This window comes from Meleagris gallopavo, chromosome 8 (genome assembly GCF_905368555.1).
Source record: "Meleagris gallopavo chromosome 8, MGAL_WU_HG_1.1, whole genome shotgun sequence".
NCBI lineage: Eukaryota > Metazoa > Chordata > Aves > Galliformes > Phasianidae > Meleagris > Meleagris gallopavo.
The window spans coordinates 1,904,607-1,919,568 of NC_139411.1; the positions used below are offsets into that span (position 1 = coordinate 1,904,607).

Sequence of the window (14,962 nt, forward strand, 5' to 3'; positions counted from 1 at the left end):
TTTAATCCTATTATCTAAGAGCGAAATTTGTCTCACTAAGAAGAAAGTCATAATGGACACTAAAAAAACACCCATTACAGCAACACAAGCAACTCTGCTATGTCAGTTAAATATAATGTTTAATTAGTTTTCTAAATGCATATACTGAAAAGCCATTAGACAACCATAAGGAATAATATATCCATTTTCTTTTTACAATCACCTGATTTAGTTAGCCAGATTCCTAAAGCAATTCAGTCATACTACGGTTTTGGCACTATTATCCCAGTAAAGCTTTTAATTCCCTTTTCTGATTGCAATCGCTACAATTTGCCCTTACGCTTTGAAGCACCGATGATCATTTTCAGTTCAGCTGTTTAACATCTTTTTGGCTAAAATCAAGTGTCTGATAATTGCTTATCCCAGAAATCTGACAATATCCATCTATTTGTTTGAAGAACCAGTTTTGAGTTCTCCATGTGTGAGGGCAGAAGGCGAAACATCTGAAGAAGATGGCTGTAGTTATCTTTTAACGGTCCTTTTACAACATCTGAGCTCAAAAAGAAGCTATGTCCCTCTGGCTATTCACACCTCAGTTCACTTACTATTTTACCTTCTATTAACAAAAGTTTCCTACAGCTACTCCGGTACTGTTTTTCCCTACTGTATGTGCCATCACTCAGGTTTTCTTTCAGGTATCCCAGTGTATTTCCTCCACTTTGTGCCAGCCCCATTATGTCATGAGGTTACGTTACACATGATCGACTGTACACACGATGTGCAGAAAAGGTTCTTGTTGATGGTGGCATTCTACAAATGAAAAAACTAAGAGAGTGAGACAGAGAACAAATCTGTATCACAGCTGTTAACTGAACTTGAGCTCTGATCTAAGCAAGCTAAAATGCAAACCTCAAATCTATCCTACTCCTATGCTAATTGCTTTATTTATCCTAGTATTGCTTCAGTTGTTTACTTTCCAAAATATAATAGAGAGTTTGAAATAACCAAATTCATCTGGAGAATAAACAAGTCCAAAGCCTTGTTGAATGATGTGGTGAATTTTAATGCTCTCCTGCCAAAACAAAGTATGAAGGAGGAGCTAAGAGCAGCTCTTGACTGCACTGTGGACATACCAACGCTGAAGCAACCTGCTCTCAACACACACCTTTGTTCACTTCAGGGAATCACTAGCTAGGTTAGTTCTGCAGCATTGCAAATACAAGTGTAGGGACCCAATAAGCAGCGCTGGGCAATTTGTTACATTTCGAAAACGTGAGACAATTCCAGTCCATCATCAGCTGGTAACAACACTCATTTCTGCCAAAAGACTTAAGGGTGCCAATGCACAAACAGAGCAGACCTGCTCTTCTCGTCGGACAAACTCCGAGCCTTCACACAAAAGAGCTCACACTGGAAAACACCAAGCTCTCATGAAATGGATTTTTCCCAAACCACGGCACGTTGCTCTTTGCCAGTTCACATGGTGAAGGAGACAGCAGCCCAGGAGGAGTGGGAACGATGAATTCCTTCGAACTGATTTCTTTCATCTGTCAGTATGCACCCTTTAAATACGCTTTATGCATCAAACTGTAAAGTTGACAAGTGAGGTACAGGGCAGGGAGCTACTAACCATTTGGTTTCCCCAAAATGAGTTACTTCCATTCCAGTACTCAAAGGACCAGAATTTGTGCTCGCCTTCAAACCAGCCAAAGCAGCGGTGCCAGGAATGCAAGTACATCAACAAATAAATAAATCCTCTCCCTCCTGCCAGGGCCCAAAGCAGGGGAGAGAGGAGGAAACAGAGTGAACAAAATGTATGTTTTCTCACCAGTCCTGTCTGCTGTTTCAGAAAAAGAAGAAAAAAAAATTAGCAGACTGTAATACAACACAGATGGAAAGCAGAATGTTGGCATACTACTGAATGTACATCTAGTATTCAGGTGCTGAAGCAGCGCTGTTATACAAGCTGACTGCTTATGGTAATACTACAAGAAATCTCTGTTAATCAAAGCTTAATGAACGTGGGTTTTAGCATTACAATTCTAGCCTACTATAATCTTCATATCACTTTCCTTTACGCTGTCTTTATGTTAGTAACAAAACCCACGAATGAAGCAAAAGACCAAGATTGAAACAGAATGACTGGCAGAACTGATCAAGCTGATGTTGAATGTTGTCCTACAACACACAGTGAGAAAAAAAAGGCAAAGGCAGGTGCTTGAGGGAAGGAGGCACAGCAAAAATAGCAATGGGAGGGTAGGGAAATAAATGCAACACAAAGCCCTACTGTCATGATTTTAACACAGATTCCCCACAACAAACAAACAACCCAGAACATGACTCATTGCTGACAGGTGACAGGATGAGGGGAAACGGCCTCAAGTTGTGCCAGGGGAGGTTTAGGTTGGATATCAGGAAACACTACTTTACAGAAAGGGTTGTTAAGCACTGGAATAGGCTCCCCACGGAGGTGGTTGAGTCACCATCCCTGGATGTGTTTAAAAACCGTTTGGATGTGGTGCTCAGGGACATGATTTAGCACTATGGGTAAATGTTAGGGTAGTATGGTTGGTTGTGGTTGGACTTGATGATCTTGAAGGTCTTCCCCAACCTGAGCGATTCAATTCTGTGATTTATGAAATGGAAAAAGCAGCAGGTTATGGACTTGAGTGAGAACAGGAAGGTGAAGGACCTGGGCATAGCAATATACTGGGTGGAGAGATTCAGCCTAGAGGGAGCTCAGGTTTGCCAGAGCACTGGGACTAAGCAGCCATCAGCTCCACGCAAGCAAAGCAGCAGTGTCAGTGCTGTATGGGCACCTGTGGCCCATGAGGGGAAGCACTGGCACCAGCAGCCCACTCCTACCCATATATGCCTGTGCAAGAGCTAAATCTGGGGACAGAGGAAAATAATAAGGCAGGAAAGAAGCACTGTCCTCTTAGCATTGTTCAAAGAGAATAGCGAGGGTTGACGTTTCCTTCTAACTCCCATGCCCTCTCCAAACAAGACAATTAAGATCTAACAGAGTTCCTCTCGCTTTTCTCCTCAGATAGAATCACAGAGTCATAGAATTGCTCAGAATAGACCTTGAAGATCATCAAGTCCAACTGCAACCTAACCACACTACCCTAACAACCCTCCAAATTGATCCTTTCCATATTTCCCTATAGGCAGGAATATAATCTAAAGAAAATATAATTAATATCACATATTGTCTGACCAGATCACAGTCAAAATAACAACCATGCAAACAAATGTACGTCTGTCTTTAGCCTGGTCCTCAACTCAGTGGCCTGTGCTCCACTACGCGGTCTGATTAGCACTGCTTTGGTCTGAAGAGAGGTGCAGAGTTGTTCACACTGGTGTTTTTTTCCTCGGGAAAGCATCCTTTTTCTATCGTGAAATACAAATATTACACAAAATATCTAGAGTTGGGAGAGAAGAATGTCAATATTTGCACAGTTGGTTTCTAAAGCCTGTCCTTGATCTGAACACATAAGTTGAGCCAGGACTTGTAGTAAATCGTAACCAGTCAAAATAAAACATTAACAGTAACTCTAGCAGCATGGAGCTGCACTATAAGAGTTGATTCCACACTGTGCTGAAATGAATACCAGAACAAATACATTCATCAGTAGTTCCATACCACAGTCAATAAAACTTTTCAATAGCCTATATTCGAGAGCACTATTGTTCAAGTAGCATCTCTGTTATTTCCACGTAGAAACATGTTTCTGTTTCAAACTAAAAAAAAAAAAAACATGCATAGCATAATGCTTACAAACCCTATTTACTGAAAACAGAGCACCTCCCAGAAAATATTTCCTTTAATAACAAGAAGTACTTTCCAGATGAGACAATTCTATGTCTTTCCCACAGGCCACTTCTGAAAAACCTATTTGCTTACTCTGTAATGCAAATCTGCATTTCTTTTAATTGATAACTCTGAAACAACAGTAGCCTTAACTTGAGGCAAGACATTCATTTTATTTCCCCTATTTCTTGGCTGCCTCACTTTATTATCAGTGCCTGCAGGAGACTCCCACATGGCTTCTGGTGCAGGAGCAGCAAGGCTGCATCCTTTCTGCCTCAAAACAAATGGTCCTGTGCACTTTTTGGTCTGCCAAAGAACCAGATCCCAACCATTCAACCAGTAGCATATTCACCAGATTGATTAATCCAGCTCACCTGTTAAAATACAGTCTTGTCCACACTTGAGAAATCTTTGTGTCATCTATGAGCGTATGTCTTAAGAACCACTGCAGTTAAAGGTTTTCCAAAATGCGACAGGTTAGATAAACCAAAGAGGTACCAAGGGAGGCTGAGTGCATGAGCATCACCATATATCGAGTGGGAATTCTCATGTATGTGTCCAGCTCACTACTTCTATGGTTTTATTGCCCTCTTTTGTTTTTAACGTGGGAATAAAACGTATTAAAAAATAGGAGCTTTACTACTTACACAAATTAACTACATCATATATTTTATATGCAGCCCCAAACAACTCACAGAATCACAGAATGGCTCGGGTTGCAAGGGACCTCAAGGATCATCAATCTCCAACCCCCCGTCACAGGCAGGGCCACCAACCTCCACAGCTCAGGCAAGCCAGACAGTTGGACACCCATGCACGTATGATGAGGTCTAACACAGTCGAGAGACATACTTCTTCACAATGTCCAGAGGGAGTATGACATCCACAAATACCAGTACAGACTCTCTGGATTTCCCCTAGGATGGAGCCCACTGAAGTTTCACTGATGCATTCCTCATCCCGCTGGCATCACACACAATCTTTGTTTCTAAACTGGCACTCTTTTTTTTTTTTTTTTTTTTTTTTTTTTCCTCATTTTGCTAATATTCATAAGACATAACAACTCACCTTACTCACCCAGCTGTGGACACAGCTTTTATTCCATAAATCGGAATTAATATCACACATCTCAACTTAAAACAGTCGTTCAGCAGCAACAGACACCCAGACAGTATTGCTAATACGCTGGACTCCTTGAACTAACTATGAATGCCATTATGCTGAAGCATAGTGATCCTAAACACATATAACTTTTTTTTTTTTCCTGTGTTTTTGGTAAAAATTAAGGAGAATCAGGTATGAAGCTCCACCAGTCAAAGCTGAGAGAGTAAACAAGTGTTTGTGTTTGTGCAAGCATAAGCAAATGGTATTTCAAGAAAATCAACTTGGCAGTCTATCCAACTCAAATTAACTCCTCTAATACTCCTCCAAGGTATGGACAAATCCAAGAGTTAACAATTCATGGTTATATTTAACAACAACAGGTTTCTGGCTGAACCAATATCCATCTGCTTAGTTCTGACACTGAAAGAACAGATTAGTTATCTGTTCTCTGGTACAGAGAAGACAAATAGACAGCTCCCCTCCCCGTCCATAGTTTACTACATGTAAAATCAAACAGCAATCTAATTAAAGGGATACACTGAAGAAATAAAGGAAAAGAAAAAGATGATGTAGGAGAAAGCAGCTCAGAAGGGAGGTCTAAACATCTGTTAGGTTCAGTACATACAGTGTTACGGGGCACCACAACAAGGAACAGGAATAAATTCATCTGACCAGCATACAGTGAAATCACTAGAAATCTTTTCCAAGCAAATGCCTGTGTGCTATTCTGATTGAAGAAACCAAACCCCCCAGACTGAAGATCTGAGGTAAACTAGATTTCTCTTAATTCTGCCACAAACATTAAAGAAAATGGATTTGCCATGAATATAAAAGTAAAGCAGTATGATAGATGATCCAATAGCAATCCAAGTCTGGCTGATTCTTCCTGACAGTGAAATGACTGGGAACACAATCCACTCTATTTACTTATTTATTTTTAATGAGTATTTAGACTTGGCATTTTCTAACTATTTTATTTGCAGGCAACCCAGCTTTGAATCCCAGTGAGTATTTACAAAGATCAGAAGACCATAAGAATAATGGAATAGCGAGGAAAAAAGACTAAGGGCAACTTGAAGTATTTCATCACAGTGGGGAAAAAAAAAAAAAAATAGAGGCATTGCAATCAATCTTTGACTCGCATAAAGCAGTTTAAGCTGCTGTGAACTACTGCAATTAATTAGAAATAACGAGAAGGTGTACATCATTACACATTTTAGAAAATCCCAAGTACAGAAATCTTATTGCACCTGACTGCTGGTCTCACTCACACTTTCCCTTTTCAGAAGCACATTTGTGGTGTGCAGAGCTGCACTGCATTCTCTGTAGCAAACAACTTGGATTTACGTATGTAAACATCAGAAATGCATCGGCAAACATCACCATATGGAGGAAACAGGGATATAATGCATTTTCTGTTTGCTTTAGAAAGTTCACATCTGTGGGTAGCATCACCTAAGTTACAAGCCAATAACTTTCCATCTTCTGGTCATTGTCACTTATCAATCCAAACCCAATTCATCTGACGGTGCATAAAGCTCCGGGAGAAGGGCAACAGAGAAGGAATCATCTCTGAAAAACTTACACGGGAACATACTTGAATATTCTTCCCTTTCACATCATAAATTTAAAGAACAAGGAAACTCACATCTGTTCTAACTTAGCGATCGGTCTTAAAAAGCAAAGAAAAAGCGATAGGTTTATTCCCATCTCGTTTAGATTCGGGGAAAGGTTTCCGGAGCCGGCCCGAACAGCCGGTGGCACCGCTCCCGAGGGCGGGCATCCCGCCCGGTACTCACCGCCGCACAGCAGCAGGAGGCCGGCCGCCCCCCGCACCGAGCGCATCTTCCTGGGCCACCGGCGCTCCGGGCAGCAGCGTGCTCTCAAGCGGGCCGGCCCATACCCGAGGCGGGACGAGCCGAGCCGAGCCGGGATGCGGAGCGGGATGCCGCGAGCCGGCTCGTTCCCTCGCTCCTCCCGGACCCGACCCCGGAGACAGGAAAAAGCTCCCCGTCCCCTCAGCGGCGCGCCGGGGCTCTGCAAGGAGAAGCCGAAGTGAGACGCGAAGCCGCGCCGCGCCGCACCACGCCCGCCGCCGAGCCCCCCGCGCTGCCCGGCCCGGCACCGCCCGGCCCCCGGCCCCTCCTCCGCTCCCGCGAGGCTGCCGGGCCGCCCCCGCCCCGCCCCGCCCGAGGAGCCCCCGCGGAGGGGACCCCGCCCCGAGCATCCCCGCGGGCGGCGGCGAGGTGCGGGGCGGGACGGGGCCGACGCGACGGAGAGCCGGTCCGCTTCCCCCGGCCGCCCCCCGGAGGCGGCTGCGAAGGAGGAAGACCCGCGAGCCGCGCAAACACACCAGGTGCGAGACAAAGCGGGGACGGGCGCTGCGGCACCAGGATGGTGTGGCCGCCCCCCCCCCCCCCCCCTCAAATACATTAAACGCCTTGAATAATTAATCCTTGGGAGAGGAGGCAATTTTTGCTTGCTGTTAGGAGGATGCTGAGCGAGATGAGCTCCACCTGGCAGGCAACCAAAGTAACCCGGAATGCAAGCATCCCGCTTAGCGGCCAAACGCCGCTTTTTAAACCGCAAGCGGGAAGAAAAAAAAAACATATATATCAAAGCAAGGCAAAACAAAACCACCGTTCAACAGCAGGTCGGCTTGCTGAGAAACGCGGCCGGAAAGCCGCCGCTCGCCAACGCCGGGCGGAGCGCTCGGTGCGCCGCGCCTGGACACCGCACAGCTCCGGGACGGGCGCGCACGGCTCCTGCCTGCCCGCAGGGCCCCGCCGGGAGCAGCTCCCAAAGCCCCTTGGTTAAAGCCGGCCCCACACATCATCTCTCCGCCCCGGGCGCTCCAACCTGCCGCAAAGATGTTTTCTTCGCCCCCGCCCCAAGCTGATGCCTCGCCACGGCCGCGCTGCTGGGAGATCCGGACGGCAGCATTCAGGCACCGAGCGGCAGCTACCGCTCTGCTCGTTTCTAGCCCTCACACTTTGAAACGCCCTAGAACGAGCAAAGAAATGCACACGGTGAATGACACTCAGTGTAAACTGTAATTTCACCCGGCAAGAACTGCTCTAGATTAACTACAAATCAAACGGGGAATTCTTCCTAGCCTAGTTAAGACTTCAGTTAAAAAGCACAACACTCCAACAAGCAAAATGCAGGAAAGTGTCCTATAGAACTGGTAAAAGAAAGAAACCTATTTTCACTTTCCCAGACCTCCATCAAGCATCCCCGTATTCCTCTATGGGAAAAGAGTAACTCTAGTGCAAGCACATGGCAGGGAAAGAATGACTTCGAGGTGAGTACCATTGAGTGCCATGCATTCATTGTATTTGGAGCTGCCTGATGGACAGCATGAATGTAGCTTTTGCACACTTAGACACGTGCAGAAGTGTCTGTGGGACTTTCACAGCCGCCTGATAGGGGAACCCAAGAAGCATTTTTGGGATGTCTCCGTAAGCAGAGGGAAAGGCTATTGCAAAGAAAGCAATATATAAAACATTAACATTAAATCAATGCTTCGTGGAGAAATGTCTTACGTTTAGTTGAGCTTTATCTTAAATCATATTTAAAAGCTAGCACGGTATACAAATCAATATTGATGCCATCTAAAATACACCACTATCATCTGCACTGATAAATGCCAGTTTCCAGCCAGGACAAAGTGACTTCTTGGAAGAATTTCAAGGACTTCCAATCTCTTCTGGCATCTCTGCGACTGAAGCCAAAGCTGTACTCCTGTGCCAACTTCAGTCTCTGCTCCAGTGCATTAAAACCGGTTTGAGATGCCATTGTGTTCGTCATACAAGGAGCAGAAGTAAGGTCACCGGAATCATTTTTTCATTTGGTTTCCAGGCTTTTAAGTTAAACAGATTTATACGTTTTCAAGGGATCATAGCTTACACAGAGCACACATGGGAAAAATTTGCCAACTTGGATGAGTAAGAGATTAGATACTGATGTCTTCAGCATCCCAGCCAGCATGGCCATCGCTCCAGCACTAAGCAGTCACTGTCCTGGACTGAGCTGCTGTGCTTTAGGATCTTCAATACGCCACAAGCTTTCACCAAGGACCAGTGACAGTGCATTAAGGAAGTGCAGTTTGGGCTGAAAATACAAAAGAATCAAACTGCAGAGTCTTGTGAAACCATCCAACAAAAATGGAGGAATTTTTCATCCAAAATTCAAATACCCGTGTATCATATATCATTTCCATGAAACACTTTCTGTCCAGCCCTGTTTCCACAGCTATAAAAAGGCCCAACATGGACTGTGAAGCATCTGTCCTTGAGTTTAGAAGAGGAGCACAAGCCTATGCCAACACCTCTTCCAGCAGCGAGCTTCTGCTCAGATATACATAAAATGCACATTTGTGTCATTCACCTGTTTTGTTGCCTAAAGGCCTCCTGAAAATTGAAATCAAAACCAGTGTTGGTAAGAGGGAAATAAAAAGCCAGGTGTTCTTAACTCTCCAGACAAACTCAAGCTCTGTAATGGTATCTCCTATCACTCCCAGCAAAAATACACTGGAAATAAATCGACACTTTCCTGCAGGCTGGTGCAATTGTGAAACTATAGCTCATAGTCATTTATTTCTGCTTTGCTTTGAGTCATTCATTTGGCACAGCAGACCAAGCGATTAAATTATTGTATTTTTTTTCTTCTATAAAGGCACCCTGAGATGTCTTGATATGATAATGCCTCCTGAAACCAATGCTAACTGATAACCATTTCTTAGTTTGATCAGAAAAGAGACTGAAAACTACCCGATCTCTGCTTCCCACAAAACAAGGGCAAATCCCCCAAAACATAGGTTGTCATAGGTCCATTCTGAACCTACGGAAGTTAATATCAACTGGGGCCCCTGCCTGCTGTTACCACGAAGTTGAGCTACAAAGAAATAGATACAGAAGGGCTTTTATTTTTCTTCTGGAGATGGATCATGCATAAAGGTAGCAGGGCCTAACAATTCTGCTGCAAATGCTTTCTTTTGTGGAAGACAGAATGATTTGAGAATTCATGCCTGATTTGTGTATGCGGTGTAGTGGACCAGTGCCCTATGATGCAAGAAGTTGTAGTTACTTTACACACTGGAGAGATCAAATAGTAGTTTGTAGGATAGGTCACTGCAGTTCAGTTCCTCAGCTCTGTCAGATGGTAAACAGGACAAAAGAGAAGCTTGACTTGGGATGACAATGGAGGCATTGCTCCAATGAGAACATCAACACTCTTAGCCCTGAGCTCTGCATAAGCTTTGCTGTGGATTTTGTTTGGATGCAACCTGTAAGGGAGCCAATGCAGGATGGTAAGCCAGCTGCTGCCATGCTTTTCCAACCTCCTGGATCTCCCCTGATACTCCACTAGGACCGAAAGACTGGCAGAAACTCATCTCTGACTGCAGGTGGGCACTGCAGTGCGTAGCAAACCTACTCTGAGCTGTAGCTGGCAAGTCTCCTCTAGTTCATGCATGCAGCAATGTCTGTGCAAGGAGATTGAAACCTTTTCCCAGTGGAAGTGTGGAAAAGGTAAAGCTGAAAAGATTCCAGGGCTTTGTTGCTTAACCTAGAGCAGTTCAGATTTTGTACTGCTGAAAATGTGTTGGTTTTTTTTTTTCCCCACTCTAATTTAATTACATTTCATATTGAACTTCAAGCATGTGTATATTTTGAGTAGGCCATCTTTTGATGTGGCCATCTTTTCAAATTCACTGTGTGTTATTCAAGGAAGAAACAAAACAGAAGCTGAGATTAACAAATATTTACTGGGCATTTAGGATGCATCATAGCTTGATCTGGCTGTTACTACTTTTGCTAGAATTGGTGATGGAGTGTCTGATAGGGTGATACAAATACTTCAGGCTGAGGTGTAAAATGTGATCTGGGAGTCTGTGTTGAGCAGAATAATCCTCTAACATTTTGACCTCTCTCCAGTGCCTCACTAGGGTTTTATTTGCTAGGCAGTGAGAACAAGCTTGCTTTGGCCATTACCTGGGGTGTATTTCTTTATGAATTAGTAGGCAACAAAGGTTTCACATTCTCAGGTGGCACCAAATTCTAAGAAACAAGAATGAAAAAAAAAACAATTTTTATCATTATGATTGCAGTAGTTCATTATTTTCTGGAAATGGATATGGAGAAGAGTCTAAGTTATTTTATGTTTTGTTAGCTGGTTTTAATTTATCAGCCGCCAGTTGCAATATATTTTTCCAACTAGTTGCACTGTAACTTGTGGAAAAACATCTACCCCCTGCTATTTAAATTCTGATGTGTATGTTCTTGTGCGTGTTCATAATGTTTCCAGACGGATTCAAAGTATTTGTTTAAAAGCTAGAAAAATCTGGTCTTCAAAGTTCAGAAGAACTTTGTGGCTCCTACTGGTGTGTAAAGATTTATCATACTAATGTCTGTCAATACCTTAGGGAAATTAATGCCTCTTGAGTAATGCAATGAATGTTGAGCCTCGATGCCAAGGTGCTTGTGGGTTACGACTATAGGGATGATGTTATAGTGTGGTTCTAAGTAAAAAGGAGCTGTTGCATATGAGATAATCATGAGTCATCAGCCATGTTGCTCTTCTAGATAGTAGCTCGGGGGTATTCCTGTGGCAATGGAATGGCAGCTGTGGTATAGCCATGCTGGCTGCCCTGCAGTGTGCACATCAACCTTGCAGTGTTGTGGGCTCTCTTCCGTGGGACAGTGTGCATTGTCACTGCCGGAGGTTGACATCCAGCTGTAATCTCTCTTCTGTAACCCTGTTGGTCTGCAGTAGTAGGGAGCCTATAAACAGGAAGCAAGTCAACTCATTGGCAGGGTAGATAACAGCAGGACAAGGGGAAATGGTTTGAAGTTGAGGGAGGGAAGATTTAGGTAGGATGTCAGGGGGAAGTTCTTTACCATGAGAGCGGTGAGGTGCTGGGACAGCTGCCCAGAGAGGCTGTGGATGCCCCGTCCATCCCTGGAGGTGTTCAAGGCCAGGCTGGATGGGGCCCTGGGCAACCTGGGCTGGTATGAAATGGGGAGGTTGGTGGCCCTGTATGTGGCAGGGGGTTGGAGCTTCATGATCCTTGAGGTCCCTTCCAACCCGGGCCATCCTGTGATTCTGTGAGTATAAAAAAAATCAGATTGGGATTTGAATTGTGATTTGTAACTTGTGCAGTAAGTACAGCCGTTAAGTGTTAGTTTGTACTAGGGTGAACAAATTAATGTGTTTCTTAGTTGATATAACAATGGCACAAAAGCTGAAATACTGTCCATTCTGTCCATTTTCAGGGCTAAAGTAACAGGGCAGGTGCAAGAGAATATCAGCTTCTTGATGGAAATGATATATGAAAATACCTGTTGTTGCCTTGCATGGGAAGAATTTGTTTCACCTTCGCATGGAAACACTTGACTTTTGTAAGCCTAATCTGCAGCAGTACAGTCAAGCAGATGAAAGTTTCAGGAAAATCAGTGATGTGAAAAGAATTTTATCACTGATTTCTGTTGGCATCAGACCGCAGGTTCCGTCTTGCCCAAGAATCTCATGGCCGTGATTTACTATTTCATGATGTGGCCAGCTCATAACAATGGTACTTTTGTCAGGTCTCTATGCTATTTTAGTTCTTCCTAGTTAATCCCAGGCTCCTGATCTGCTAGTGTGCTTTCCATCACACACATCTCTGCTTCCTTCAGTCCTTCGTTAGTGCTTCCACAAGAATCCTGCTTTGCCTTGAAATTGGTGTGTTGGAGGAGGTGGAGTGTTGGTTAAACTTCTTACGATCAGGAAAGCTGGTGACATTATTTCTGCAGAAGAAAACTTCACTTCCTCTTGAAGGGAGTATCTTCTTGGTTGTGTTTCCCAAATGTTGTGATGGAGAATCTGTCAGCTTGGGTTTGCTGCTTTCTCCTGGTCGTGATGCTTTTTGACCATTTCGTGGCACTTCTGAGTGAGCACTGCAGGCAAACATTCTGCTCTTAGCACCCTCAGTAACCTCAGATAGACAAAAATCAAGTAGGTAGCGTGGACTGCTGGGCAGTTGAACTGTCAGCTTTATGTATTAAGTGGGGAAGAAAGGAGTAGACAGAGTGATAAGAAAATGAAGCCCACAGGTTGTGGAAAAACATGTAAAGAACTTGAATTAAGTTCTTCATACAGCTAAATCTTTTGTGATGTCAGGATCTCTCTGTTTACCATTAGATCTGCCTCGGGAAGAATAACTGTCCAGTGCCATCTTATATATAGCTTGACAATTTGGTCCCACAGTAGAGCTGTTATCAACAGCAATTCCAACTCTGAGACTCCACAACAACCAAGTTCAGACTGGGGGGAAAATAGTTTGTTTAAGTTTTGAAATGATCAAAAATCAGATGTCAATCACAATGTTCTAGGAGGAGTTTAATCTAAGAAAATATTTTGGTGTTCATTTGTGACTGTATGGAAAGCATGGAAAGGTGAAACCGTCCTCAAATGTCCTGTCTTGGTGCTAACTGAGCGTGAGCCCAGGCTTCTGATCAAACTAAGAAATGGTTATCAGTTAGCATTGGTTTCAGGAAGCATTATCATATCAAGACATCTCAGGGTGCCTTTATAGAAGAAAAAAAATACAATAATTGGCATATGACAATATGACAACCTATGTTTTGGGGGATTTGCCCTTGTTTTGTGGGAAGCAGAGATCGGGTAGTTTTCAGTCTCCTAAATCATCACATCAAATTCTGCTGGGGAAGACTCGACAAAATCGTGACCGTTTTTTCAGTTAGGAATATAAGCATGAAGGCATGCTGAGTTAATGAAGAGAAGATCACATTCAATGGAATAACAATTAATTTAATTACTATAGGAATTAGTGTAAAAGTATCAGATTCAGGACTTACAAGGGACTTCACCTCTAAGTTAACCTGTATTGGGTTAAATGATCTACATAATCTGATTTACTTTCTAAACCATACGTTACAAAATTGTAATCATTAGAAACCAAGAAATACGATCCAAAGCTAATTCAAGAGATCTGCATGCATACTAAAGTGTGTCTTTAAATATATGGTATCGTGGCCATAAAAGAAAGCACTCAGTCAGGTCACATCTTCATTCATACCATGGTTTATAGAGGCACATTTGCCCCTATGTCCTATCAATCTAACAGAATATATTTGCCTATTACACATGCACGCAGTTTCTACATTTAAATAAAATTAGGTTTAAAATGAAATCAAGATCTCACCTGTGAGGAAATATGAGAATGAAGATTGCCCATACATTTTTCATTTCATGATCAGCAACAGGTATCTTAAATCTTAATTCGGGTCCCAGAACTCAGTGTCAGGAGTAGTGGTGGAACTGGTAACTTTCTGGCATCCAACCCAAAGATGTAATCTCCATTGTTTGGCTAATATTATACTCCTCTTTGTTCTTCCTGTGCATGGAGACCAGAGTTCTGTAAATGCAAGAATACGTAACTGCATATTATCTGACATATACTGTGCACAAAGGGACTGAGCTCAGGCTGGAAAGGTAAATTTTGAGTGCTTGATGATGATCTTTAAGGTCTTTCCCAACCTGAGCGATTCTTCTATTCTCCTATGATTTTATTCTCCATGAATACAAGCTTTTTCAGCACATCATTTCCTAAAAACATTTTTAAAAACAAAATTTAAGAATTGCACCATATGGAGCCACAGTAAGGGTGGCTTAAGTTACCACAAAAGTTTAAACGACTGAAACCAACCATTCCAAGGGAAAATTGCAGCCTACGTGGATACAATATATTATAATTATACAAGATGCCAAGCATACTAGTGTAATCTGTTTATCCTTAAAACAAACAATCAACTTCCCCCACACGCACATAAAGAAAGCCATGATTAATGCTTTCCCAATGGAGTTCGATCATAGTTTGAGCTTAAAAAGAGCTAGAAAGTTATCAAAATGATTATGGTCAATAAATGAGAAATGGATGTTAAGTCATGGCCAGTGCAATAGAGATTCACCCCAAGACGTGAGGTTCCTGACCCACTGCCACCCTACATAGCCTTCAGGCTCTGTAGAACAGAAAACACATTATTTTTTTTCCAGAGTGACAAG

General features: G+C 43.2%; 1 protein-coding gene and 1 long non-coding RNA gene across 3 annotated transcripts in view; both read right to left on the minus strand.

The window, feature by feature from the left end:
• RET (ret proto-oncogene) overlaps window positions 1-7,898 on the minus strand; it is an 82,455-nt gene extending 74,557 nt beyond the window's left edge. Inside the window, exons 1-2 of one of the 2 annotated variants that reach the window (XM_085229567.1) lie at window positions 7,757-7,898; window positions 6,697-6,934 (exon numbers count right to left, since the gene is read on the minus strand). In XM_085229567.1, coding sequence (XP_085085693.1) covers window positions 6,697-6,934; window positions 7,757-7,840 — 322 coding nt within the window. In that variant the 5' untranslated portion in view covers window positions 7,841-7,898. Of the gene's footprint in view, window positions 1-6,696; window positions 7,053-7,756 lie in introns of those variants that run through there. The other variant, XM_085229568.1, reaches the window with a different exon arrangement.
• A 422-nt stretch (window positions 7,899-8,320) lies between these two features.
• The window catches only part of LOC146543826 (uncharacterized), a 36,719-nt gene continuing 30,077 nt past the window's right edge, over window positions 8,321-14,962 (minus strand). The window contains exons 2-4 of the long non-coding RNA XR_014884753.1: window positions 14,103-14,315; window positions 11,797-12,001; window positions 8,321-11,679 (exon numbers count right to left, since the gene is read on the minus strand). This is a non-coding gene — a long non-coding RNA (uncharacterized LOC146543826). The remainder of the gene's footprint in view (window positions 11,680-11,796; window positions 12,002-14,102; window positions 14,316-14,962) is intronic.